Source organism: Akanthomyces muscarius, chromosome 1 (genome assembly GCF_028009165.1).
Source record: "Akanthomyces muscarius strain Ve6 chromosome 1, whole genome shotgun sequence".
NCBI classification, from domain to species: domain Eukaryota; kingdom Fungi; phylum Ascomycota; class Sordariomycetes; order Hypocreales; family Cordycipitaceae; genus Akanthomyces; species Akanthomyces muscarius.
In genome coordinates this window covers 5813433-5838068 of record NC_079241.1, presented here as the reverse complement: position 1 = coordinate 5838068, position 24636 = coordinate 5813433, and the positions used below count along the sequence as shown (strand labels likewise).

The window sequence follows — 24636 nt, the reverse complement described above, 5'->3', positions numbered from 1 at the left end:
GCGCGTATCTTAGAAGATCATGGGAGAGGCTCGAACGATACTCCAGAGGACACGAACGATACTCCAGAGGACACGAATGCAACAAGAATTAACAATGCCAACGCCGAAGTAGAAGGCGTTATTCTGGTATCGAAGCGAGCGTAGACGTGCCAAAATTCCCCTTGAATGATATGAAGGCAACGAGGCGCAAAGGGGGGGCGTGTGGAGGAGAGAATAGCGAATGTGATGTGAGAAAAGGAAGAATGAAGCTGCCGAAGCGAGTGAGGCAGGTCGAGGCCAGGGGAGCAGAGAGAAAGACTGCAAAACAGTGAAACAGCCAAAGAGTCAAAGAAGAAAAGTTGGGAAGAGAATCACCGAGTTGGAGGTGACAGCAACAAACAGACAGGCGCAGCGCAGGGTTTGGCGGGCGTGGCGTGGGCGAGGCAGGGGTGGGTGGGCGAGGCAGGCAATGGGGAGAGAATACGGGGGCTACAGCATGCTAAAAACAGCACCTACCTACAGAGCTGGGTTGAGTTGTTAATAAACCGCTGGAACTCAGGCACTCAGGCACAGGTGCAGCTACGAAAGAACGGAAGGTTGTGTCAACAGCACCGTTGCTTCGACGCTAACAAAAGCTACAGTGGATTGTACCCCCTAAATGCTTTGCGACAAGAGCCTGGGAAAAAAATATCTGTTACGGCGGGCGGATCGCGCAATCAGCGCACTTATCGGCGCAGGCTTCAGGGGCCCAGGGGGTGGCCGCTTGACAGCCCGGCGCCATAATTAGGCTGCTTGGCCCACCACAGCGCTTTAGCCTCAGGGCTGGTGGGGCGCGGCCAGCAAGGAGCCAGCAGGCAAGCCAGCTAGCCAGCGTGGTAGCCCTTTCGAGTTATGGATTGTCTACATCATTATTGCAAATGCGCATGAATGGTTCGGAATCTACTATTGCTTGGTCATTTTAAATTGCCAAAATGCATCTGTTCGAGCTGGACAGAGCCGGCGTCTGTTCTCTCGTAGCTGATGCCCCCCACAGCTCTTACAGGTACCTAGGTATCAGTAAATCTACAAGCACTGGCGCCAAGCGAGATGAGCAGCTGAGCTGGGCTCCGTAATGGTGCCACGGAGACGGAAAGGCAGCCGCTGTGTAGCCCCCGGACAGCGTGCTCTCTGGTCGGCCGAAGCAAAGAAGAGAGAAGACTTTCCTGATATACCAGGAGGTCGCAAAAGAGTAACGAAAAAGAAAAGAAAAAGAAAAAAAAACGAAAAAGAAAAAGAGGCAAAAGAAAACTCTGTCATGGTGCGACTGCACCTGTATCGAAAACATCACTCGGGCAGCCTCTTTTTTTCTTTCTTGCATGTGGCCAGAAAATACGAAGTTCAGTGGCTGTCTGTCGTGTGTGTACGAGGGATCCGTGGCTGGCGGTTGCCCCGGAGGGAAGCCAGATAGGCCCTCCAGCGTGCATGGCCTTCATGAGCCACTGGCGCATGGCGCATTGTGAATTTGTGCGTGGCGAAACGTATTTTTCTCGTATTTGCCCACCAAGAAAAACTCTCACTGCATTACTGGTGCGCGCCACCTTCATCCAAGGAGGCTATGCAGATCTGACGACTCTATATCGGGATACGCACCATGAGGCCCGCCCGCCGGACACTGCTGCGCCTGTTTTTTTCTCCTCCAGTCTGTCTACGGATAAGGGATCCCTGACGTCTGGTATGAACATAGGAACTTGCACCTGCGGCACCGCGATGCTAGTGCTTGCTTTCTTCATGTGTCCGCAGCTCCAGATTCCAGTGCTGCGGGCGATGCCACCATGTCTCCGTCCCATGTTATGCCCATGTTATGGTACCTAGGAAATAACGTGTTGGCGAGTCTTCTGCCCGCTGGCTCCCAAGCTCGGAATGCACTCATCGCGTTATCCCCACTCCGGGCCGCTCTCCGTGGAATCTGCCACCGCTGGCAAGCTTAATGCATGTCGCACACCATCGTGGACAACTCAATAACCACGCCTCGCCAGCAGATGCCAGCGCGATGCCTTGTCTGTAGCGTTGCAGCGAATCTGGACAGTGGTAGCACAGCATGGGGCATACCCCTGAACGCTTCATCTCCCACGATTACCAGAACACGCTACTATCAGGAAGAGCTGGAAAGCGCGCGCCACCACTCTGGCAGTGCCCGAAATCGAGCCCTGCCACGATGCATATCGTGTCGTCGATCTTCTGGCTGCACAAATCGCCCTACCCAAGGTATTCCACTACCTTGGCTTTGTCAACACTTGGATAACTCCCGATCTACGATAGGTTGTATCCTGGTCGAAATGCAAGCAAACCATTCGCACCAGCACACTGGACGCAAGACCAGGGAGCTCCAGAATAACAGTTAAAAAAAAAAAAGAATTCTCTCAGCCAGTGTTTCACATCGAGATCCACTGGTGACCACAGCGTCCAAGTGCCAGCAGTTGGCAGCGTGGCAGACATGCACGCCATGCTTCTGCTAGAGAGAATAGGAGGCAGTGGCTGCTCTTGGTACAACAGAGTAGACGAACGCTAGCCCACCCTTTTAGAACGTTCCGACCGACCTCTTTAAATTGAGATCGAGGAGACAAAGCTTCCCTTGAGCACTTTGAGCCGCGCCGCGCCACCCCTGCCGTAGCGCGCGAACATCGTCGCGGAAATTGTGCTGTTTGCCTGATTGTTCAGCTTGGCCTCTGCACAGAGAAGAGATGATGCATCTTGACGACCAGGGGTGCGTGCGCTTGTGCAAACTTTTTTAATTGACACTTCTCCGTTGGGCATGTGGTACATGATTCGTTCTGACATAGCCGTACAGAGTTCCAAACGTTGCACGTCTTTCATTGGACCATGTCGGATGGTTTGTCCGAGTCTCAATCTAATTACAGTTGTTATGAATTGTCTCGGCCATGTCATCAACAAAGTCACAACAGCGGAGAGTTTAGTAATCTCCTGGATGATCCCGTAAATAGTTTCGAGGATAATACTACGTGCAGATGAGGATGTTCGGACATGGGTTCAAGCATGGGATCGCTACCAACGCTGCCTAGGCAAGTATGCAGGCACTATAAGAATTAAGCGAGAGAAGAAGATGCGGTCAGCTGGCAAGTTGACAGAAAAGGAAAAGAAAAAAAAAAGAAAAAAAGAAGAACAAGGGTCAAAGCAGCAGTCAGTGGCCATCTCATTCTCCCTTTGCAACGTCGATGCAGTGGAATGTGGACCACGCGGAGAATATGTGTATAATCTGGGGTAGATGTCGAGACAGATATCGGGGGATGACATCCATTCCGCAGGACCCGAGACGAAAACAAAGGCCGTATTGACAAGTTCTGTGGGACAGGCAAAGGAGAACGGGCAACTGGGACAAAACATGATGGGTGTTTGCCATCTCGACGCGTCTCTTGCGAACAGCGACAGAGAATGCGTGTGGGTGGAGGTATCGGGACGCTAAGGATGATCAGCACCTGTATCCGTACTGGTAGAGCATCGTTGGACAGGCATCATGAATTCAGTGGGTGAGTTGGACAGCAGCTTTTGTAATTACAGTGCCTTCAGTGGCCCATGCCGTCAACGCGGCATCACTGTGATTTCAGAGCCGCAGCCGCTGTTGAACACGGTTTTCAGCGGTTGCAGGTGCTGTTGCGAGCCACTGGCAGCACAAAACTGCGCTCATGGAACGTTGAGCCAGCCGGACGCGGGCTCTGCCGTGCATGCAAGGACACACGCCCCCTCCCTCAGTCCCCACCGGACTCCATCCGTTGACCCCTAGCGCGAGCTAACACGAGGTCGAGCCTCTTCGCCTCGCCGCTGGCAGTCCCTGATCCCCTGCCCTGTCGTGCTGCTTTATTTGGATTTAAACAGTCAAACTGCTGTGCCTAGCGGCCGAGCGGGTACCGTCTGTTGCCCCGATTGGAGTTGCGCGCTGAACTGGCCCGTCTGGCATTATTAGCACTCACACTGTTTCCGTGCAGCTGCGCCCCCCGTCAAGCCTGGCGCCTGGCTTCTCTGGCCTGGTCCGTCTGGACAAACCCTCGAATCTTTTTTTCTTTTGCTTTGGTCATCACAACACCACCTCTTGCTGCGCTGCTTCAATCCCTTCCGCGGGGCAGTTTTGCTTTCTCTACTCCCTAGTTTCTTGACCTTCGTTTGATTCATTCAGCCCTGTCCCCTGTTGCACCTCTCTCGCTTTGCACAGGTCTTGGGCTTCCCCTCGCTTTTTCTCCCACACGCCCAGCGACGCACTGTTTCAGACATACTGTCTTCGGACGCAACACGCCCCGGTACACGAAGTCGACCGTGATCCGGGTTCTCCTTCCTTCTCCTACACTGTTCCGCAAGCTGCTCTTCACATCGTCAACAACCTCGCCTAGTCCATTCGAGAGCCAATTCCTGGCTGCTCGCCCAACATGGCTTCCAACATGCTGAATCTCGGCGGAGGCGCGCATACCCAGGACTCGCTGCCCTCCCTGCCGACTCATCTCCAGTCCGATACGCACATCACTGCTCATCTTGCCAGCCGTTTCCATGTCGCTCATCCCACCGCTCGACTCTCCTCACACGGCCTCGTCTGCCTCAACACGTACACCTCGTCTTCCAAGGGCCCCGATGGCGGCAAAGAGGGAAGTGCCATGGCTGGTGCCGAAGACATGGCCGACCGTGCCTGGTTGAGGCTTGGCCACCGCTCCGAAAACCAAGCCGTCGTATTTCTGTAAGGAAGCCCCCCATTGACATCTGGAAGAATAAAGATTGTCGTGCTAACATACATGTCTGCAGTGGTGAATCCGGCTCGGGCAAGTCCACGATCCGCTCGCACCTCCTTACCGCGCTGCTCAACAAGTCGTCAACTCCCCTTTCCAACAAACTTTCTCTCGCGGCCTACGTCTTCGATACCCTCACGACGACAAAGACCGCCACCACCCCAACTGCTTCCAAGTCGGGTCTCTTTTACGAGCTGCAATACGACACGTCCTCCACAACCAACCCCATCCTCATTGGCGGTAAGCTCCTCGACCACAGACTGGAAAGAAGCCGAATCACAGATGTTCCCACTGGTGAACGCAACTTTCACGCCTTGTACTATCTGTTGGCCGGAACAAGCGCCGCCGAAAAGACCCATCTTGGCCTCGACGACTCGCCCGTTGCCGGCGCCACCCGTTGGAAGTACCTTGGTCACCCAACCCAGCTCAAGGTCGGTATCAATGATGCCGAAGGCTTCCAGCTCTTCAAGACGGCCCTCAAGAAGCTCGAGTTTCCTCGCAATGACATTGCCGAGATTTGCCAGATGCTTGCTGCTATTCTCCACATTGGCCAGCTTGAATTCGAGAGCGCCAGTGACACCAGTGCCACTGGCGCTGACAGCGGTGGCTTCTCCCACGAAGGTGCCAACTCTTTCACCGGAGTCAAGAACAAGGATGTCCTTGCCATTGTTGCTGCGTTCCTCGGCATAAATGCCAATGATCTGCAAACCACCCTTGGTTACAAGACCAAGATGATCCAAAAGGAGCGAGTCACCGTCATGCTTGATCCTACCGGCGCTCGTGCTCATGCCAATGAGCTCGCTAGAACCCTTTATGCCCTGCTTGTTGCCTGGATCATGGAATCAGCCAACCAGCGTCTGTGTGCTCCCGAGGAGTCCATCGCCAACACTATTTCCGTTGTTGACTTCCCCGGTTTCGTTCAGCAGAGCTCCACCAGATCTGTTCTCGATCAGCTACTCAACAACGCTGCCACAGAGGCTCTCTATAACGTCACTCTTCACAACTTCTTCGACCGCAAGGCTGAAATGCTCGAGTCCGAGGAAGTCAGTGTTGCCCCGACATCTTACTTTGACAACTCGGATGCCGTCAAGGGACTGCTCAAGCCCGGCAATGGCCTGCTCAGCATTCTTGACGACCAAAGCCGCCGAAACCGCACCGACATGCAGCTCCTTGAGAGCTTCCGCAAGCGTTTCGAAAACAAGAATGCCGCTATTGAGATTGGCTCTGCCACTGCCAAGCTGCCTGGAAGCAACTTCATGACGGAGAACACCGCCGCTACCTTCACCGTCAAACACTTCGCTGGTGAAGTTGACTACCCTATCAGAGGTCTCATCGAAGAGAATGGAGAGCTCATCTCGGGTGATTTGCTCAACATGGTCAACACAACCAAGAGCGAATTTGTTGCTCGTCTCTTTGGACAGGATGCCCTTCAAACCGTCACCCACCCCAACGAGAGAACCACCGTTATGCAAGCCTCGGTCAGCTCGAAGCCTACCCGTGCCCCCAGCGTCATGTCTCGCAAGGGCACTAGAGCTCGCCCAACAGGCTCCCGCCGCCAACAGCAGCAGGACGCTCTTGATCGTCTTGAGCAACTCGGCGACTCTCGCGAGTCTCGCGAAAAGGATCAGCGTCGTGGCGCCACCGCCACTGGTTTTGACCAGGGTGCCTCTGGCCAGTTTCTCTCATCCCTAGACAATGTGCAGAAGGCTGTCACTGACCCCGGTACCAACGCTTACTTTGTGTTCTGCCTGAAGCCCAATGACCGCCGCATTGCCAACCAGTTTGACAGCAAGTGCGTGAGAACCCAGGTCCAGACCTTTGGTATCGCGGAGATCAGTCAGCGCCTGCGCTCTGCAGATTTTAGTCTATTCTTGCCATTTGGCGAGTTCCTCGGTCTTATCGACTCCGAGACCATTCTCGTTGGCAGTGAGCGTGAGCGCGCTGAAATTGTTATCGAAGAGAGGCGCTGGCCGAGCAATGAGGTGCAGGTCGGATCTACTGGTGTGTTCCTTAGTGAACGATGCTGGATGGAGGTTGCCCATCTGACTGCTAATGGCCCTGCTCGGGGCATGGCCTCGGGTGATGGCGAGAGCTACGGTGTCCCCGAACGCAACCCTTTTATTGCCTCCAAGGAGCAGCTTGTCTCTGGTGGCAACACTCCTCTCATGTACGGCGAGAAGACCAAGAGTGGATATTTCGCCGCAGGCGATGACACGCGATCTGAGGCTGGCGTGTCTGCCATTGGTGGCGGTGACATGTTCAAGAATTTTGACACCCGTGAACAGATGGCCGAGCGAGGCAATGAGAAAGATCTGGTTGAAGTCGAAGAGTATAAGGACAGCCCGAGCCGCAAGCGATGGGTTTTCATGGTCTATTTGCTCACTTGGCTCGTTCCAGACTTCGTCATTCGCTGGATCGGCCGCATGCCTCGCAAAGATGTCCGCATGGCCTGGAGGGAAAAGCTCGCCATCAACATGCTCATTTGGCTCCTCTGTCTGGTCGCTGCTTTCTTCATCGTTGTTTTTCCTTTGCTCATCTGCCCCACGCAACATGTGTACAGTTCAGCAGAGCTGTCTTCACACAATGGCAAAGGTAGCAACGGCGCCTTGGTTTCTGTTCGTGGATACGTGTACGACTTGGCATCCTATGCCCCTCATCACTACCCGTCGTACCTCAACCAGAAACTACTCCTCAACTACGCCGGCCTGGACATCAGCTCCCTCTTCCCCATTCAAGTCAATGCTCTCTGCCAGGGCAAAGATGGCAACGTGAACCCTGAAGTCACGCTCGATTACAAGAACACCAACTTTACTGGCATTTCCCCTGCGCTTATCAGCACCCAGGACCTCAACTCCAAGTATCATGACTTCCGCTACTACACCAACGATACCCGTCCCGATTGGTACTACGAGCAAATGACTATGCTGCGTGCCCTTTTCAAAAAGGGTACTGTCGGTTACACGCCCCAGTACATAAAGAAGCTCAACGATAAGCAACAAAAGATTGGAATTATTGGCGGCCGCGTCTACGATCTCACCACTTACATGGCTGGTGGTCGTCGACTTCTCGCCAAGCCTGGCGAGAAACCTCCTGATGACGCGTCTCTTGCAAACTTCATGTCTGATGACGTCGTTCAAATGTTCCAAGTCCAGTCTGGCTCAGACATGACAAAGTACTGGGAATCTTTATCCATGGATGCGGCGTTGCGCGGAAGAATGAAGACCTGCCTGGACAATCTCTTCTATGTTGGCGATGTCGATACCCGAAACTCGACCCGCTGCCAGTTGGCCACGTATCTGATCCTTGCTGTCACTATCGTGCTGGGTTCCGTCATCCTGTTCAAGTTCCTTGCTGCTCTGCAATTTGGAGGCAAGAATATTCCCGAAAACCTCGACAAATTCGTCATCTGCCAAATTCCTGCCTATACCGAGGACGAGGACTCTCTACGCCGTGCCATCGACTCGGCTGCTAGAATGAAGTATGATGATAAGCGCAAACTTTTAATCATTGTTTGTGACGGAATGATTATCGGCCAAGGAAACGATCGCCCCACGCCTCGCATTGTGCTCGACATTCTTGGAGTCGCTGATACCGTTGATCCCGAGCCTTTGAGCTTTGAGTCTCTTGGTGAGGGTCTCAAGCAGCACAACATGGGCAAGGTCTATTCCGGTCTCTATGAAGTCCAAGGTCACATTGTTCCTTTCATGGTTATTGTCAAGGTCGGCAAGCCCTCCGAGGTTGGCCGCCCCGGTAACCGTGGCAAGCGTGACTCTCAGATGATCATTATGCGCTTCCTCAACCGTGTTCACTATAACCTTGCTATGAGTCCCCTGGAACTCGAAATGTACCACCAGATTCGCAACATTATCGGTGTCAACCCCACCTTTTACGAGTTTATGCTGCAAATTGATGCCGATACAGTCGTTGCGCCTGATTCTGCTAGCCGCATGGTGTCTGCCTTTATTGACGACACACGCTTGATTGCGGTTTGTGGTGAGACTGCCCTGACCAATGCCAAGTCCTCCTTCATCACGATGATCCAGGTCTATGAGTACTATATTTCGCACAATCTGTCCAAGGCATTCGAGTCTCTTTTCGGTTCCGTCACCTGTTTGCCTGGTTGTTTCTCCATGTACAGAATTCGCGCTGCGGAGACTGGCAAACCCCTCTTCGTCAGCCGCGAGATTGTGGAGGACTATTCCACAATTCGTGTTGACACTCTGCACATGAAGAACCTGCTGCATCTCGGTGAGGATCGTTATCTTACGACCTTGCTCCTCAAGTATCACAACAAGTACAAGACCAAGTACATCTTCACTGCTCATGCTTGGACTATTGCACCGGATTCTTGGAAGGTCTTCCTCTCACAGCGTCGTCGTTGGATTAACTCTACTGTCCACAATCTCGTTGAGCTGATTCCCATGGCTCAACTCTGTGGCTTCTGCTGTTTTAGTATGCGATTTGTCGTCTTCATCGACTTGCTCAGCACCATAGTCCAGCCCGTCACACTCGCCTATATCGTCTATCTGATTGTCCGCGTCGTCCAAAACCCGAGTGTTGTCCCAATCACTGCATTTATTCTGCTGGGTGTTATCTATGGCCTCCAGGCCATCATTTTCATCCTGCGCCGCAAATGGGAAATGGTTGGTTGGATGATTCTATATATCCTTGCTATCCCCGTCTTCAGCTTTGGTCTTCCCCTGTACGCTTTTTGGAACATGGATGACTTTGCTTGGGGTAACACTCGTGTCGTGGCTGGTGAGAAGGGCAAGAAGGTCGTCGTTTCCGACGAGGGCAAGTTCGACCCCAGCTCGATTCCCCGCAAGAGGTGGGAGGACTACCAGGCCGAGCTCTGGGAGACGCAAACTTCTCGCGACGACTCACGTTCCGAAGTCTCCGGCTACAGCTACGCCACCAAGGCCCATCCTCACGTTTCCGAGTACGGTTACCCTAGCCGCCCTGGCTCAACTACTGGTCTGGTACCGCCCATGCCCCAAATGACTCACGACCCGCGCAGCATGTCTCGCATGTCGTTGGCTCACTCTGAGATGGGCGGCAACCGTATGAGCTCCTACGGTGGCTCTCAGTTCTTTTCCCCAGAGGACATGGTTGGCCTGCCCAGCGATGACGCCCTCTTGGCGGAGATTCGCGAGATTCTTAAAACAGCAGACCTGATGACTGTCACCAAGAAGGGCATCAAGCAAGAGCTTGAGCGACGCTTCGACGTGCCTCTTGACGCCAAGAGACAATACATCAACAGCGCCACTGAAGCTCTTCTTTCTGGTCAGCTGTAAAAAAAAAAATTAGGCTGAGATGCAATCTTTCATTTTCATGATGACTGACAAAATATGTATTTGGAATACCCGTGTTATTTTACGTGCCGCATGTCGATACACAGCAGAAGCGGCTCAACTTTTTATCATAAACAAACATTTATGGGGAGATTAATTTGGACGAATGCATCTTGGTATTCAGGAAGCGATTTTTTACCCTCAACTATCTATCATTTTTTGAACTTTTCCTGTTTTTCTTTTTTTCTGGTATGGCAAGCATACATGCGTAATCTCTGGATTACCATTGGGACAGCAGAGCGAGCAGTTCTAGTCTCTCGACGAGGCGCGACAAGGAGGAAATTGAATGGAGTTCTTCTTGATATTTGATGTCTTATTCACCTCGTTCGATGCATCTGGATTTTGGGTTTTTTTTCTTGGAAATTATATTCTGGAGCTTTAGAGAATAGCATTAACTACATTTAATACTTGTTCACGATACGTTGTTTCCCTTTACTGTGTACAGACGCTGTATTGTATGTAATATCTAATTGTCCACAGGCTCATCCTGCTATTTAAGAAAACCCACATCATGCCAAATCAAAACGCCAAATGACTACACCCTTTTTCTCTAGCCCAACACCGTTTCCAAAAGCTTTTGAATACCTCCCTTGCTCCAAGCCGTGACCCGCCCTTGGTCGCACGTCTCCCAGGCCCTGCGCATGAGCGCGGCGTAGACAGCCGCGTCGTCGCGGGACTGGCAGGCGGCGCGCTGGGCGTCGAGCCAGCTCATGGCGCCGAAGCGGGTGATGAGCGTGGTGCTGCCGCCCTCGATGCACGTGGCGCGATAGACGATGCGGAGGATGCGGGTGCGCAGGTTGGCGCGCAGGTAGGGATTGCCGGCGAGCGCGAGGACCTTTTCGAACCAGCGCTTGCGGTGAAAGACGCCGAGGTCCGCGGGCGTGCGCAGGCTGTCGAGCAGGTGCGCCAGCAGCCAGGTCAGCTCCGTGTAGTAGCGGTCGTCCTCGCCGGGCGCGCCGTGCAGGATGTCGTGCGCTAGGGGCAGCTTCTCGGGCGGCCAGACAGGGCTACGCGTCAGGTACGCGTTGATCTTGGGGTACAGCGGGTGCAGCGGGTTCTTGAGGATCTCGAGGGCGTGCACGGAGAAGGAGATGAAGGACGACGGGACGGGGCCAGCATCGACCTGCGGCTTGCTCGACTCGGCGAGCTCCGAGAGCAGCAGCCAGACCTGCTTCTTCTCCTCGTATGACGACTCGTCCATCTTGGCGGCCATCTTGAGGATGTTGGTGAGCGCCTCTTTGCGGATGTTGGTGTGTGGAGATGCGAGCAGCTTGACGAGGCCGGCGGCGAGGCCATCTTCTACAAGATCTTCCACATTTTTGGTGGACCACTTGACGAGCGCATTGGTATCTTCTTCAAGGGTAAAAGGCTGGTGGAGCATCTCCTCCAGGCGAGCTTCATCGACCAAGACACCGGAGGGGACGCTGACTTCGGCAGAGTTGCTCGCCTCGGGCTCTTCTTCAATGGTGATGCGTTGCAGAGCCTTCTTCTCTGATTTATCGCCTAGACCAGCCATCTTGAAAGCCTTCGTTGCCGATACTTGCTCAGAGATCCTGGAATAGCTTTCGTCGAGATGGGTTTTGCTCTCACCCGCAAGGCTGAGAGCGTTGAAGTACAAAGAGAGAAATTTCCCAAACTCAGCTATCGTCGTCTTTTTAGCGCCGTCCAGGGCAAAGGACAATTGCTCTTGCAAGACAATGTTCAATAAACTGAATTGCCCGTTCTCAGGCAGGCTCTTGATTTGCTCCAGGTACTTGATCGGCGACGCTGCACATCTCGTGATGCAGTTGTCCAAGTAGGCCCAAGGAATATTCGCGGCCTTCGAATCAGAGGCAGCACAGCGTAGGGCACGCAATATCCCTACCAACCTCGTGTCTTTGGCCACAAGTTGATTCTCGATGGCTACATCAGCAAGCACAGACTGTAGCTGTGTCAAAGGGGCAGTATCATCGCTTTCGCACAATATTTGCAACAATGATGTGAAGGCAGAGTAGCCCTTTCCGCCGTTGCTACTGTCCGTCTTGGCAAACCATCGCATACCTGGAGAGTAGCTAGCGATTGATACCAAGTTCTTCAGCTCCATGACAGCAAATGCTGCAGTGCTTGGGTCGTTGCTCTGATTTTGAATGCTCCCTAGTACTTCGACGAAGAACGGCGAGACATCAAAATTGGCGGCGAGAGCTACACGTGGCACAATTTCATAGTAAAGTCGCAGTAAACGACTCGCCAGTGTTTTATGCAGCGCGTTCTCGGCTGGAATAGACTTGTAGCAGCGCACCACCTCCTTCATATCCGGTATCTTCTGGCAGAATGAATCTATTAACCTTCTTGACGCATCTGTCCAGATTTGCTTCTTTTCCCTCCCTCCGTCCACGTGCATCTTCAGAGCAACGGCAAGCTTTTCCAGTGCCTGAACGAGGATTCTAGTAGCAAAGAAGGATGTGAGATGAGACTTCGGAGAGAAGCAACGTACGAGAACTTTTTGATTGATGGGCTGGGGAATAATGTTGTCGAGAATAATGGAAGTAGGAGGAGGAGTGTTTGCGTATAAGGTAGCATCGCCAAAGGCTGGGGGGAGAGGTATCGTCATGGTGTTGAAAAGAAATGCGGCGTAGCCAATCCAAGTCATTGACAGCTTTGGCTCAAAGGTAAATGATCGGTTATTGAAGAAGTAATCGGCAATAAGCTCGGGGGCGGCCTGAAAAATGGCGACGAGGAGCTCATTGTGCTTGAGATTCGACCACGGACGAAGCTTGCTGGCGAACTCTGAAAGAACAAAGTTGAAAACGGGGACGCCGTCACGAAACTTGTCGGCCCAGAGATTGCCATCCGCTTTTGCCCGACTAGCGAGTCGTGCAGTTGAGCTTTCTTCGTCGGATTCCTTTGGATACAGGCCCTTGGATGGGTACAACACGCCGGCTGTGGAATTTGTACATGCGTACACGAGAAACTCGTGGGCCTGTTCTATGACTTGATCGACATCGTCCTGGGGTGCGGAGGCGTTGCTGTACGTGTATAATCCGAGGAAGCGCATTAGCGTCTTCGTATTGAAGTTCTTGAACTTGGTGTCGCGCGCAATCTTGGCGTCCATGAGGACATTGGTCTTGAGGGAGGTTATAATTTCAACCACGAGGAAGGGTGGATCATTTTTCATCATGAACGTGACATGCGACAAGAGCTCTTTTTGGGCAAGAAGCTCCTTTCTCCCGTCTGCGTTGAGAAATTTGAGACATGCCAAGAAGAAGCGGACAGAATTGGTGCGAACAGAGGCTTTGCGCACATCCTCTGGGCCATCACCGAAGTGTGTAATCTCGAGGTTTCTGGCGAGCGACGCGAATGTTGATGCCCGGGCACGGAAAATGCGCTTGGCAAAGGCACCGCCGTCCAGGAAAACCGCTTCGCGCAGCAATCGGAGGGTTGGAGAGATGATGAAGCCCTTTCCCTTTTCGGAAGAAAGGTTGCGCGAGACTGATTTCAGCTGGCGTTCCTGCAGAAGCGTTTGGCAAATGCCGAGTCCGTATGGCACCAGGTCGAGGCTGTCGGAGATGAGCTGAAGTAGTAGAGCCAATACAACAGCGACAGATGACATGACACCATCATCATTGACTTGCGCGGCAAAAGACCACATTTCCATGACATCGTTGAGGAAGACTGCATCGTCACTGGTATCTCGGGGTTGGACAGACTTGAGGTAGCCACGGACAATGGCGATCTTCGCTTCGCGGTCGGCCTCACTGGAATTGGCCTCGTCGAGGAGCTTCTTGAAGGACTGAAGACCTAGAAGGAGTTAGCAAATCAGGGCATTCGGTCGTTGCAGCTAAGGAATGGAGCATACCGTGTCGCGCATTTCGCATGTCCTGGTCAAAGGCAAGCAGCCTTCTCAGCTGGTCGCTGTCGTAGACATCTTCGCTGGTCGGAACATCATGATATGTCTTTTGGCGCTTGTTGTAAGCAGCAGCGCCCTCACTGGTCGTCCCAGAAGTAGCCCTTTTACCCATTGTAGCGGGGCATTGAATGTCGTGCGTAGGGTCGGCGGCAGTTGTCGAGATGATGGCCAAAAGTTTGGAAGCACCCAAGAATTTTGAGATACTGCCTGGAGCCACCGCCGTCCCACCTACCAGGACGGGCAAGGGCGGGACGCGCTAGCAGGGCGGTGGCCAGCGGGATACAGTGGGGATCGCAGACGCATCAGCGCTGTAGGCTCGTACCTACTGAATGAAGCCCTGTGAAGCGACATCTTAACGAATAACTTGTCTGCCTCGTCTTGACATGTGAAAACTTCGGTAGAAGCGATATATGTGATTCAAAAGTAGATTTGGTCAAAAAAAAAGTTGATGGTCAGGCACGTGTTGACTACCTATCTAGCATGTGAATGCCTTGTTCAGACAAGGTACTGGTAGCTAGGCGCTGTAGCTAAGAAGCGTTGCAGATCCCCTCAAGTAGCCAAGGTGACCGTCCATTTCTAGATTGAGTTATTAATAGTAGACTTCTTGGAGAATTCGACCAAGTATTCCAGGGCTCTTCTTCTCGGATGCATGGCAAATCCCGTGACGATGCCCTCCACCGGCAGCTGTTCGCTGGCACTTGCACCATCTGCCCACCATCCCATCCCCTAGCTTGCTTCGCCCACTCGCTAGACTGCTTTTCGCTCTCACAACCACCACACAATTCTCTCGGCCTTGGTCGTAAACTGAGACAAGCAGCGAGGCTTTGACCCTATTGTCGTCGCCCGTTGGTGGAAAGCCTTTCACATGCTCCCGGCAAAGAAAAAGCCCCTTGTCGGTGCAGATTGACTTGCACGGAATAGTCTTTGACCCAAGACATTTCTGCAACGTGGTTTCCCGCCAGACGACCCCAGAATCTCCCTGGCGTAGCAAACGCGATGCATCATCACCACACCCTCTCAGACTCTTTGCACCGAGACGGTCTGTATTCTTGGAAGCATCCGCGGGGCTGACGGGGCTATCCGCACCACTTTTTGCTCGTTCACATCGTCTTTGGTCGTATTTTTGGTGCTAACATGTCCGGCAGCTCCGAATGTATCTTGTCTGGCCTAGCGACAAACCACGCCGGTACCGTGACTGCCAGTATACTTCGTCTACTTGAGTATCCAGTGGCCAAAACCTTCCGGAGCGCTGCCAAGGCCCATGTTCACGCAAGCCGGCGCGAGTGAGAAAGCGTACCTGAGACGAAAGCGGAAATACAAACAAACAGCTCGCCGCGTCCCTGACTCGAAACGGGAACCGCAAGATAAGCCAAAGTTTATCTCCAAGAGTGTCGATGGCTGAATGCTGCTTGACAGGTTGATTGCCCTTGCCCACGCGACCACCCTAGCCAGTGACGGTGGCGGCGAACAATGGAGCCGTTGGGTCGCAGCGGCCGGACAAGGTGGCATGCAAGTCATCGATTCGCTCTACAACAATGGCCGTCTGACCAGAGCCAGTGGGTCGCGACGTTCTAGTGTGGTGCGCCATCCTCGACCCAGCCTGGAGCCCAGCCAAGCCAGCCTCTAGCGACTCGCTGCTGCTGGGCACCAATTGGTGCCGGACGGCCTGAGAAGCCGTCCGACTGGTTCGCTGCATCGCCCTCGACAGCCTATCAACGCCTTGCGTTTGCAGGTTCTCTGTCATGTCTCTGCTCAGCCGCCACCAATGGTCGTGACGAGCTTCGTTGCGGATGACACCAAGATGGATCCGTCATTAGACTCAAATGACGAGGTCTAAATTTTTAATGTTATTTTTTATTGCTGTGTAATCTATTTTTCGCCCCAACTGACCCGATCGCTGGTTCCTCATTATGGCGCCGTCGCCAGATTGCCGTAGCCTCTCTCATCCTCAATCACTTACAATCAACAAAATCTCTTCTGCTGGAAGCGGGTCTTCACAGAATATACTTTGTCTAAAGCAGTTTATCGACGTGACTTTGCTTTATTCAGGGAAAAGTATGACGGTCGGAAATTAGAGTGTAGGATGAGGGAAACACCCGGTGCCCAGGTCACAGGATCGCCGTCGTGGTTGTCGTGGTGTTGCATTCCACTTACATTCCACAGTCAACCCCAGAGTCAAGGTGAGTCTGCCGACCAATCACACTACAATCGACCGTTTAACGTGTTCTCTTTTTCATTTGGTCTTCCCCTTGTCTTTTCGCCGGAACACATTATTAATATAGTTATCAAGTCAAAGAAAAAATGCCTACAGCTCTCGTTGCTGACCAGCCCGAGCTCCAGGCGCGTCCTCTCTTTGGGCGGTCGTCGACAGAGTCATCCCTGCGGCTTGCTAGCACAAAATCGAAACCGAAGGTTCAATCGCCGAAATTTTTACTTTTTGGCAGACAGCGCAATCATTCCGACGCTTCTTCACGGCAGATGCTGATATCCCCGCCGACCGATTTCCGACATCTAACATCAGGATCTCAGCACGCCTTTCCAGCCATGCCGCTAAGCATGCATCCTCCAGCACTTGAAAGACCTCGCGCACCACAGATGCAAGAGTTCCTTCGATTTCCTCGTCAAGCAGTACCGGCGCATGATTGGGAACTGGAGTCTCGACGCGAGAGCCTTGCAGCCTTGGAACCTCTCGAGCTCAGCATATACAGAACACAGAGTCGCCTTTCGCCTCTTCTACCTCAATTTGAGTTGCCGATCATGGCACCATCTCCTCCACCAGCGTACGCCAGTGAGGAGACAGAGCGCAGCCCAGTCTTGTACCCTCAAAGGAGCATGCCGTCGCTGGCACGCGGCCCCAGAAGGGCCACCGCGGAGAGTCTCCCTCGTTCACCTGGTGTGAGCGAGGGACGCTTTAGCCCGAAGTCGCCGACTTGCACGTCGACTACCTCAAAGCAGACAGAGCGGTTGAGATCACACACAGCCCCTGATGTCGAAGCCATCCGAGCGAGGGTTGCCAATGCGATGCAAGAAGTAGAAAGGCTGCAAAAGAGAATCGACGATGTCGTGGAGAGACAGAGCCTGTATACCCCTAGTCGACCGTCGAGTGCGCATTCTTCTCACTCTCTTGCTCGCACTCTACCTGGTAATTTTCTTCAACGGACAAACCCTGCCGTGTCATGTTTTAATTTATTTTTAAACAGATTTGGAACCCATGCCATCAATTCCAGCGCTGCCTCCGTCGGCCCCGTCCTTTGCGGAGCGACTCCACGATGAAGCTGATAAATTGCCCGCAAGGACTACGACCTTATCAATACGGCCTTATGCAATCAGCGGGATAGCAATGCAGAACCCTGGCGGCCAGAGAAGACGTCCACCGCCTCTTGAGGACGACGAGTTTTCCAAAGCTATGCCGCCGCCACTGCCGCTGGTTCTGCGGCCACCATTGCGAAAGAAGAAGCCATTCTCGGAAGGTTTATCAGGCTTCGTGTTCCCAGTGCCACCACGAAAGAGCAGCTTAGACAGTGTAACCAACATGCCACGCCCAATCAAGGGTACAGAAGGGTTCTACCAGTGCGTGCCCGTCAACGGAGCTCACATAAGCTACGAATCTTTGCACTCCCTGGCCAGTAGCAATGATGGGGCTAATAGCGAGGCCCGAAGCATGCGCGCACCTTACTCGCCAGCCACGCCTCACGATTTGCCCATTGAGCGATGCGCGACGTTTGGCCAAGACGCCAGGGAGCTACCGATGAGCGTCGGTATCGCTCTTTAGGTGTATGAATGCGATTGCAACTATTGACTATACGTTTGGGAGAAAGTGGGATTTCGGATATTATACCCCATATACTTATGGCAAAAGATTGTACAGGATAGAATGGAAACTGGTTTGCGAGGAGGATCGGCGCATTCGGGCAATGCGCTGCAAGACTTTAATTTCGCAGGGTTTCGGGAAAATCCTGCAACTTTGGCTTCATCCTGACAGTTTTTTGCTGCCAGTGGCGACCTCGTCCTTGAACAGGTAATCAGGACTGGTCGGACATGATGCTATTTACCTTGTTCTTAGTTGGTGTTTATCAGCGTTGAATATACCACCGCTATTTCAGAAAGCGAGGCAAACTAGCGTAGTGAACGGACTGTGGGCGGAACACCAGTAGAGATGGAGCTGACAGGAGTACTCAAGAGTACACACGCGCAAGTGAAACACAGTGTTAGTTAACGTTATGCAGTCGAAAGCTACCCAGCCAGTGGGTGCATGGGATGCAGTAACGTGGACCAGATCTGAGAACCCTTATGGGCAACCTGGAGATGTTGGGCACGGGTAGAAAGAGAGTCACAAAGCTACCAGCGCATGCACTAACAAGCATTATGTACCCTTTACCCTTATTATTACTAGGGTTGTGCTTGGGTAGGTAGTTAGCCAACGCCAGGAGCCCGACTGCCGGTGAGCCTGTTTATTGGAGCCATTTGCCGTGCCACAGCGCCACCCACGCCATTGAAACCTTGGGTCATCAGCGCTATTTACGATTTTCCGCCTCTTCCCTTTTTCATTGACAATTTGTTACTCCTCAATTTTCCCCGCGAGTGCAGGCACTACAACGTAGCCGCTTTCAGTTTCTTCTCCGGACGCTGTGGGTTGTTTACTTCTACGAATACGCCCGCCTTTTGTCCATCTCAATTGCCTTCCTCTTCTGGGCGACCGAAGCTCTGCAAGTGCTGCGCGGCTGGATAGCACCCACAAAACCCCCCAACCCGAGCTCTACGTTCAAGCACGTGTGGAAGCCGGCGCCGGTTGCTGGTTCTCGGCACTTTCGACGCAATCATGGACAGTAAGCGCAACATAGACTACAAGTACTCGGCCGTCTACGGTGACGAGCCGGACCATGTGCGGTTTGAAGCCCTTGACGATTCTGGAGCAAACAAGAGGCCGAAGCAAACACTTCTCAAATTCGCGATGGGCTCGACTTTGATTGCAGCGGCTCTCTTTCTTGCCGTTGGGTACGTAAATGCACTCTCTCGCACCACACGTTTCAATTGTCGTGCTAATATGCCTCGGGAACAGTGGCTCTGCCTCCAAATGCTGCACCAAAACGGCGACCTGCTCAGGCTCGCTCGGCACCTGGGGACAATATTCACCCTGGGGACCTGCGCCGTCCAAGATTGATCCCGCGATCCCGTCCGAATGCAAAGTAACATTTGCGCAGATTCTGTCGCGCCATGGTTCCCGTGGACCGTCAGCCGACAAGGGAGAGAAGTATGCGGCCCTCGTCAAGGAGCTGCAGGAGTCAGTCACCGAATACACGAAAGGCTTCGAGTTTTTCAAAGATTACAAGTACGAGCTCATCCCTGACGACCTGTCCCTGTACGGGGAGAACGAAATGGTCGACTCGGGCAAGCTCTTCTATAACCGCTACAAGAACCTGGTCTCGGAGACGGAGCCGTTTGTTCGAGCCTCTGGGTCTGGACGCGTCATCATGTCGGCTCAAAACTTTACTCATGGCTACTATGAGGCTCAAGGCCGCAATGATGGCGATTTCGCCTCGCGCATCCTTGTGATACCTGAAGAGGAGGGCTACAACAATACTCTGGAGCACGGCAGCTGCAAGCTGTTCGAGGACGGCCCTGGCAAGAAGGAGGGAAGCGCGAAGCAGAAGGAGTGGAAGGATATCTGGGTGCCCTCGGTGCAGAAGAGACTGAGCAAGAAGCTGCCTGGTGCCAAGTTTGACATTGACAGCACCGTTTACTTCATGGAGCTTTGTCCCTTTGAGACGGTCGCCTCACCCGACCTTGCGCTTTCCCCCTTTTGCCGCGCCTTTTCCAAGGACGAATGGCGCAACTATGACTACTACCAGTCGTTGGAGAAGTGGTACGTGTACGGCCCCGGCCGGGACCTCGCCTCTTCGCAGGGCGTAGGCTTCGTCAACGAGCTCATTGCGCGGCTCACGGGCAAGCCCGTGCAGGACCACACGTCGACCAACTCGACGCTGGACGCGTCGCCGGAGACGTTCCCGCTGGACCGCAAGCTGTACGCCGACTTTAGCCACGACAATGGCATGATGACGGTGTTTTCGGCACTGCGGCTGTTTGAGGGCACCAAAGACCTGCCGACGACGGAGCGCAGGTCGCCTGAGCAGCTGGACGGGTACTCGGCGTCGCGCGCGGTACCGTTTGGTGCGCGCATGTACGTGGAGAAGATGCAGTGCGCCGGCAGCGACGAGGAGCTGGTGCGCATCATCCTCAACGAGCGCGTGGTGCCTCTGCGCGGATGTGACGCGGATAAGCTCGGACGCTGCAAGTTGGATAAATTTGTCGAGTCCATGTCGTTTTCCAGGAGCGGAGGTGACTGGAACCGATGCGGCGAGTGAGCTCTATTAAAAGGTAGCCATGACAAAGCTCCGTAAAGAGCATATGAGCAGTGAAGCACTCAGGCGGTCCCTTTCTCCCTTTTCATTAAAGAAAAGTTTTATTATTAGAGCTAGGCATCAATAAAGCAGAGTATTGCATCCATCTTTATCCCCATTGAGAAGGTAGTCGATGCAAGGAGGCGACGATCAACGACGCCGCCTTGATTGGGCCTTGTTTTCTTTGGTGGTTATACTGGAGCCTAAAAGGCGCTGCGTCAGCTCTTTGATGTCCAGTGGCCGCAGCATGCAGGCAGCGGTCGCCGATTGTACCTTGGGTACTTTAGGAGGTACCTTTGTGTGGTCAAAGTAATTTCTCTAGCTGGACCCGAGGATCAATGTATGCAAAAGGGCACAGTAATAAGTTTTGACAAAGCTGAGCCTCGCTAACAGTGTTGATAGGCAAGTGGGTGACTAAAAAGGACGCCGCTCAAAGCAATATGCCTTGTATTTTACCTACTACTGTTTTTTTAGTTTCTTATTTAGTCTTTATTCTTCCCATATTCTCTTGAATCTTCACATTCATCTTTTTTTCCCCCTATTTTCGTTTACTTTGTTTCTTTTTCTTTCTTTTACAGTAGCTCGCAAGTCACCAGGCGCCTTTTTTTCGCTACCTAGCCCCTTGGTAGGTTAGGCACTCCGTACCTAGCAAGGTACCTATTTAGGTAGGGTACTTGGCAAGGCTGCCGTTGGAGACTTTTAGTGGCCTCGTGGGCAGAGGCAATCATGGTGCATTCAGTGTGCCTAGCAAGGTAGGTAAAGGTAGCTCTGGGAAAGTTCAGCAGCCAATTACTTGTCTCTGTCTGTGCAATGCATTCTATTGATTTTAATATCAAAGACTGGCTGGCGACAAAGCTTTCTATTCCAGCCGCGTACTGTAGCCCGAGACAAAGCCCGCTCGTAGCATACCTGTCTACCTACTACTTAAGAACAGGTAGTTACCTAACTACCTGTTACCAACTTCGAAACAAGGCTACCTACGTCAGCCCCAGCCCAGCAGCACCAGTGCCCAGCAATATTTAGCCCTGCGCGGCGCCCCAACTTCTTCATCTGCCTCACTCCCCCCCCCTGCAACTTTCAGAGAAACGCAAAGGTACAGCACAAAAAGAACTTGTCAGACGACGCGAAGAGACTGCCATCCGGACGGCAATTACCGTGTCATTGCTGCCAAGCACCACACCGACTTGAGCGACACCATCACCACTCCGGCCTCACCGGGTCGCGGCCAGAACCTCAGGAGCCAGCTTAGTTGCGCGACGCCAATCATCGACGACAACGCACGACCGTTGCCCATCTTCGTTCTCACTCGAAATACCACAAAAAACAAACCCCCAAGCATCGATCAACGCAAGCAACCAGCTCTTTTAATACATTTATTCGCCATCAACGACGACCATGGTGTCGGTGGCAGGTGGCATCATCATTGCCATTGTCGTACTCGCCCTGGTGGCAGCAGTGGGATGGATCGCCTTTACGCAGTATCGCGCACGCAGACTTGGCGTAAGTACCACCAGCCCCTTTTCCCAAGCAGCAATGCAGCTCGTCGTCCTCTCGTGCGCCCTCGGAGGATTTCCCTTTGTCGCACAACTCCCCCTCTGTGTCACGTCGCTAATCAAACAACTTACGTCGCCGCAGCTCCCCGCGCCGAGCGTCTCGTCATATCTGCCCTGGAAGAAGCGCGATAACCCTTACGGTCCGCCGCAGCCGGCGACGGGCGGCGTCGTCGGTTGGTTCAACGACCAGGTCCGCAAGTTCAAGAACCGAAACAATCGCTCCGCCGCTGGCTCGTACGAGCCGTCCAACCGCGGCGCGACCGGTGGCCCGCGCGGCGCGCACCGCGCCCTCGACCCCGATGAGGCCTGGGACACAAACGTCGGCACCGAGGCTGACAACTACGGCTACTACGAGGAGGAGCTAACGGCCCGCGGCGGCGGTCGCGGCCGCACCAGCACCGAGTACCACGGCGGCAGCGGCTACAACATGAACCTGGCCGCGACGCCCGGCCGTGAGCACGACGAGCAGGATCTGGACCTCGAGAGGGGCCGCCAGCCCTCGCGGAGTCCCGTCGGCGCCGGCGCCCATAACCACAATCCCTTTGACGACGAGCATGCGGACAGCTTGCGCGGCGTCAGCCCACGACCCATGGACCAGGGACAAGGGCAAGGACTCAAGAAAGGCAGCCCCTCACGTCACTCGGTGTTCAGGGAGAATGTCTAATGTGCTACTGTGCATGAGTCGAGGGTGAGTGGAAGGAAAATTGTTTTGCAAATGAGACTGTACATTTTTATAAGCTTTTTGGTAGTTTGTCTGTTATGACGCGTTTGTTTCTATTTGCAGCCTGGATCTGGGACTTTTTTAAGCAAGACGTCTCAGCCGGAATCATGTTGATGTGGGGATAGGATTCAATGAAAATGAAAGTGTATCACCGCATTGCTGGTTGATGTTTTTTCCCCGGACCTGGAACTGCGAGGCGGATACGAAGACGACGCAGATTCATCGATGGAGTCTGGGCTTCTCCCACGGAACACAACACCCAACACTCAACAATACAAGTGAATGAAAGACCCGCATGTATCGATATACCGCGTTGGCAAAACTGCAAGCTCGAATACCTTTCTGCGGCTTCTCAGTGCTGCTACCGAGCAACATGCTGCGGCCCGTTCTTTGAACAAGCGGCGAGGAGGCTACGTTACCGCTTACAACGCCAACAAAAATAAAATGCTGAATTCCATGACCATAATTCTACTATACTCAAGTGACACAATCTTGCTGGGTGAAATATGATTATATGCCGGCGTTGTGGAACTTCATCACCAATCCTTTGTGAGCCACACCATCACCCACGTTGGCGGGGGACACACAGCCCCATCTTAATGACCGCATGTTCCCCAGCGGCGCGTCTCTCAGCAGGTCTCCGATCTCCCGAGATTCCATTTGCTCCTCCGTCAAGCCGTCCTCCCCAAGTCTAAGCACACCAGGCAACCCACCAGGCAAAAATGAGTGAACTCAATCTTGAGCAGGTTCGCGACACCATGGTCGCCGTCGCCCACGAGGCGGGGCGCATGATCCTGGCCGCCAACCCGGCCGACATCCCCTCGGGCACCAAGCTCAACGCCGTCGACATTGTCACCGAGGCCGACCAGGCCGTCGAGAAGATGGTCGCCGGCAGGCTGTCGGCCGCGTTCCCCTCGGTGGCGTTTATGGGCGAGGAGACGTACAAGCCCGGCATGAAGCTCGGTCCGGAGCCCACCTTTGTCGTGGACCCCATTGACGGTGAGTACCTAGCAATCAATTTTGAACCATGACAAGGAAACAACGTCATCTCTTCAAGATTGAAATGGGCTACATGTCTCTGACTTGGAACATTGGTTAGGAACCACCAACTTTGTGCATGGCTTCCCCAACGCCTGCATCTCGCTTGGCCTCGCCGTTGACCGCAAGCCCCGCGTCGGCGTCATCTACAACCCGTGGCAGGATCTCCTCTTCACCGCCGTCCACGGCCAGGGCGCCTTCATGACGCGCGGCAAAGACGCCGCGCCGCGCCGCCTGCCGCTCGCCGCCACACCCCGGCCGCTGACGGGCCTCGGCACGGCGCTCGTCGGCGTGGAATGGGGCTCCGTGCGCGACGGGCCCAACTTTGACGTCAAGGTCGAGACGTTTCGCCGGCTCGGCGCCTCGACGGAGACGGGCGGCGCCATGGTGCAGTCGATGCGTTCGCTGGGCTCCGCGGCGCTCAACCTCGCCTCCGTCGCCGCCGGCGAGCTCGACCTCTACTGGGAGGGCGGCTGCTGGGCCTGGGACGTCTGCGCCGGGTGGTGCATCCTCGAAGAGGCCGGCGGCCGCATGGTCAGCGGCAACCCGGGCGACTGGGAGCCGACGGTCGAGGGCCGCGTCTACCTCGCGGTGCGCGGGGCGCCGGGCGGGCAGACGGAGATTGTGGAGGAGTTTTGGAAGCTCGTGGGCGATGGCCGCATGGACTACTCGTCGTGAGTGCGTTGCGCCCGTCCTGGATGCTGCCTATGGGCTCGATGGAGACATGAAAATTTGGTATACACAAAACGGTGAAAGACGGAACTTTAGATCTCGTATTATAAAATGTTTAATGTGAGAGCTATGCAACTATATGAATCGAAACATGACCGCATGATCCGTTGTATGAGACACGATTGTCTTTTATAAAGAACCGTCCAGACCTGTCTATTTTCACCGTACCCTAACCCACAGAGAAAAGGACAAAAAAGAAGAACGCCGTCCAA

At 53.7% G+C, this 24636-nt stretch overlaps 7 protein-coding genes across 8 annotated transcripts; 6 read left to right on the top strand and 1 right to left on the bottom strand.

Annotated features, from left to right (window-relative positions):
* Positions 1-4394: 4394 nt before the first annotated feature.
* Positions 4395-10039, top strand: LMH87_006969 (uncharacterized protein; the record flags this gene model as incomplete). The annotated part of the gene is made up of 3 exons (XM_056191985.1): positions 4395-4696; positions 4762-9684; positions 9763-10039. The coding sequence occupies 3 exons, from the start codon at positions 4395-4397 to the stop codon at positions 10037-10039; spliced, it is 5502 nt and encodes a 1833-aa protein (XP_056060250.1).
* A 607-nt stretch (positions 10040-10646) lies between these two features.
* On the bottom strand, positions 10647-14094 carry LMH87_006968 (uncharacterized protein; the record flags this gene model as incomplete). Of its 2 annotated transcripts, none has more annotated exons than XM_056191984.1 (3): positions 10647-12506; positions 12570-13873; positions 13932-14094. In XM_056191984.1, the coding sequence occupies 3 exons, from the start codon at positions 14092-14094 to the stop codon at positions 10647-10649; spliced, it is 3327 nt and encodes a 1108-aa protein (XP_056060249.1). The 2 variants fall into 2 exon arrangements, with proteins under 2 accessions (XP_056060249.1, XP_056060248.1); XM_056191983.1 differs by having other exon boundaries at positions 10647-12398.
* Positions 14095-15243: 1149 nt separating this feature from the next.
* LMH87_006967 (uncharacterized protein) lies at positions 15244-16306 on the top strand (the record flags this gene model as incomplete). The annotated part of the gene is made up of 5 exons (XM_056191981.1): positions 15244-15341; positions 15399-15491; positions 15540-15561; positions 16146-16162; positions 16273-16306. The coding sequence occupies 5 exons, from the start codon at positions 15244-15246 to the stop codon at positions 16304-16306; spliced, it is 264 nt and encodes an 87-aa protein (XP_056060247.1).
* Positions 16307-16739: 433 nt separating this feature from the next.
* Positions 16740-17754, top strand: LMH87_006966 (uncharacterized protein; the record flags this gene model as incomplete). Its single annotated transcript, XM_056191982.1, has 3 exons — positions 16740-17124; positions 17183-17552; positions 17643-17754. 3 exons carry the CDS (start codon positions 16740-16742, stop codon positions 17752-17754), a joined length of 867 nt encoding a protein of 288 aa, XP_056060246.1.
* Positions 17755-18801: 1047 nt separating this feature from the next.
* On the top strand, positions 18802-20344 carry LMH87_006965 (uncharacterized protein; the record flags this gene model as incomplete). The annotated part of the gene is made up of 2 exons (XM_056191980.1): positions 18802-18977; positions 19042-20344. The coding sequence occupies 2 exons, from the start codon at positions 18802-18804 to the stop codon at positions 20342-20344; spliced, it is 1479 nt and encodes a 492-aa protein (XP_056060245.1).
* Positions 20345-21775: 1431 nt separating this feature from the next.
* On the top strand, positions 21776-22739 carry LMH87_006964 (uncharacterized protein; the record flags this gene model as incomplete). The annotated part of the gene is made up of 4 exons (XM_056191979.1): positions 21776-21880; positions 22016-22507; positions 22616-22621; positions 22683-22739. 4 exons carry the CDS (start codon positions 21776-21778, stop codon positions 22737-22739), a joined length of 660 nt encoding a protein of 219 aa, XP_056060244.1.
* Positions 22740-23376: 637 nt separating this feature from the next.
* On the top strand, positions 23377-24370 carry LMH87_006963 (uncharacterized protein; the record flags this gene model as incomplete). The annotated part of the gene is made up of 2 exons (XM_056191978.1): positions 23377-23653; positions 23754-24370. 2 exons carry the CDS (start codon positions 23377-23379, stop codon positions 24368-24370), a joined length of 894 nt encoding a protein of 297 aa, XP_056060243.1.
* Between the last annotated feature and the right edge of the window lie 266 nt (positions 24371-24636).